Genomic DNA, 2,391 nt, shown 5'->3' on the forward strand with positions numbered 1-2,391 from the left:
ACTCTGAAGATCCTAGCCCCCTGTAGATAAAGGAGAAGGACTATTGGACCACCTGCTTCAAAGTTAATGAAAGGGGAGAAACAGAGACACCTGCACTGCTCAGAGAAGGTGACCCTCATCTTGTACTGCCTGAACAGCAACAGTCACCTGGTGGTAGAGTACTTGGCTATGCCCATGTGCCTAGCCAGCCAAGCAGGGGACCCAAAAAACAAAATCCTGAAGTTCCATGAGGATTGCAGCCCCCTGGCCTCCCACAGGCAGTTCACATAATGACTAATTCACTTTCAGCTTCCTGTGACTTTTTAAAGAATCAGGATTCACAAGCTAAAGAAGAGCCTCATAGTCTACCCGGAGGTGAAGAAGAAGTTATGTCCATCCATTTGCTGGGGTCTCACTGTGGTGTATGAGAGGCAGCTGGGATACCTTTGCTGAGATGGAGATGAGAGTGGTTTGCCTGTACTGCTCCCCTGGAACATCTGAGAGCGAATTAGGGGAAATAAAGTCCAGGTGGCTCAAAGTTCAAGGTAACCAGGGGCACCAGCACCCTGGTCAGGAAGGGGCCCAGACATTCTCAGTCATCACCAGCTTCAGAAAAGCAAGAAAGCCAGGCATAGTGACATATGTCTTTAGTCCCTGCTCCAGGGGTAGTAGATTGCTTGAGTTCTGGAGTTCTGAGCTGCAGTGAGGCTAATGCCAATCAGTGCCTACACTAAGCCTGATGTGAGCTCCCAAGTCCAAGGAGAGACAAACTCAGATCAGAAATGGAGTGGTTCAAAGCTTCCATGCCAATTAGCAATGGGGCTGGGTCTATGAGTAGCTGCTACACTTTTAGTACATGCAAGAAAGGAAGATCCAAGTCCTCCAAAAATACAGCAGCAGACATCAACCTGATGGAGAGGCCCAGCTGGAGCTACTCATCCCTCAGAACTCTCCGGTCAGGACTTTGCATGTTGTCAGGAGAGAGGGGTCCCAGGTGTCTGGTCAATAGGGCTGGCTAGCTAAGGAGCATAGGAATGGATGAGGACAAACTGTCCTATTTTCCCTACATCAGGGCCATCCTCTCCCCTTTTTATAATGTAAATATAGGTGCACAATTTTCAATTTAGATATGCAAAATGAGTGCAAGGTCACTTTCAGTCCAAGTTCCAGATGCACATTCTCAGCTGCTTGAGTAGATCCTCTATGGAGCCCCCTCAAAAAACAGGATCACGGTGGGCCAGTATCCATAGTTCCAGAGCAGTTTTTCCCTCCTTACAACCAACAATTATAGAGGCAATTCCACCATTATTAACCCCCTTAGACAAGTGAAGGACAAAAGGTTCAGAGAATGCTAACTGAGGGTCACACAACTCACAAATATTAAAGCTAGAATTTAAATGGAGGTCTTCTGTCTTCAAATTTGATTCTCTTTTCTCTGCACCACAGTATAATTCGTTCATAGAAATTTTTATTCATCTAGATTTATTATCCGCATACTTGCCAAACATTCAGAACTGAATAGATGACCAAATTAACCATGTAATTGTGTCAGACAGGAGCTAGCTCTCACTCACGTAAGGGTGTGCCAGACTTTCATTTGATCTTGCTTCACTAATGTTAATTGCAGGGTGGGTCAGAGGTAATAGGAGTTGTTTGATATCCTTAAAGCTTCAGATCAAGAAGGTGAGTCAGAGCTACTCCATCCAGTATTCAACAGGATGAGCAGACCAAGGACCCCCACTCCCAGAGCCCACATAGCCCATGCACCAGAGGACACCAGACTGGGGCAGCTCTAATTTAGCAGCTGAGGTGAAGAAATAAGGAATTGCATGAAAAGAATAGTGTAAACAGAAAGTTAATAGCTAAAGAGGAATTACCCATGAAAACTGAGCACCTCAATTGAGAATAGGGAGAGGTGTGCCAAAGATAAGATGGATCATAGAAAGAACTGAAAATCAGCCTGTGTGGAATGGAATGTTCCCAGCTTTCTGACGATAGAACAGGGGAAATGAACAGTCCAGGTTTCTCAGACACACTTATATAGGTATATCCTACAGCCTAGTCCTTGGGGAGAAGAAAATAAACCAGGGTCTATTTTCTAACTTCTTTACACCTCCTCTATCATTCCTTTCATTCCTCTGCCATCTCCTCAACTCTTTACTTTCTCACTCCTTTAATGAGCATACAATTATGCAACATGCAATAAATGAAATGCTTTGATGTTTATAACCACTATAAATACAGGGAATGGTTGCCTCTCAGCAAGACAGTCGGAAGATTTCTATTTTTCTCTGCTACTTTTGAGGTAGAAAGATGAAACAAGCTAAATTTCCTATGGAAACTGCTGGCAAGGTAAGTAAACAGTTTATTTCTAGAAACATATTCTCATACTTCAGTTTTATAGGTAAAGTG

The 2,391-nt window shown here is 44.0% G+C and overlaps 1 protein-coding gene across 1 annotated transcript in view; it reads left to right on the forward strand.

The window, feature by feature from the left end:
• The first annotated feature begins 1,943 nt into the window (after positions 1-1,943).
• LOC114024503 (alcohol dehydrogenase 1-like) overlaps positions 1,944-2,391 on the forward strand; it is a 24,531-nt gene continuing 24,083 nt past the window's right edge. Inside the window, exons 1-2 of the mRNA XM_027837516.1 lie at positions 1,944-2,023; positions 2,224-2,331. Coding sequence (XP_027693317.1) covers positions 2,293-2,331 — 39 coding nt within the window. The 5' untranslated portion in view covers positions 1,944-2,023; positions 2,224-2,292. The remainder of the gene's footprint in view (positions 2,024-2,223; positions 2,332-2,391) is intronic.

This window comes from Vombatus ursinus, unplaced genomic scaffold, assembly GCF_900497805.2.
Source record: "Vombatus ursinus unplaced genomic scaffold, bare-nosed wombat genome assembly UNPS02014821.1, whole genome shotgun sequence".
In the NCBI taxonomy this organism is placed as follows: Eukaryota; Metazoa; Chordata; class Mammalia; order Diprotodontia; family Vombatidae; genus Vombatus; species Vombatus ursinus.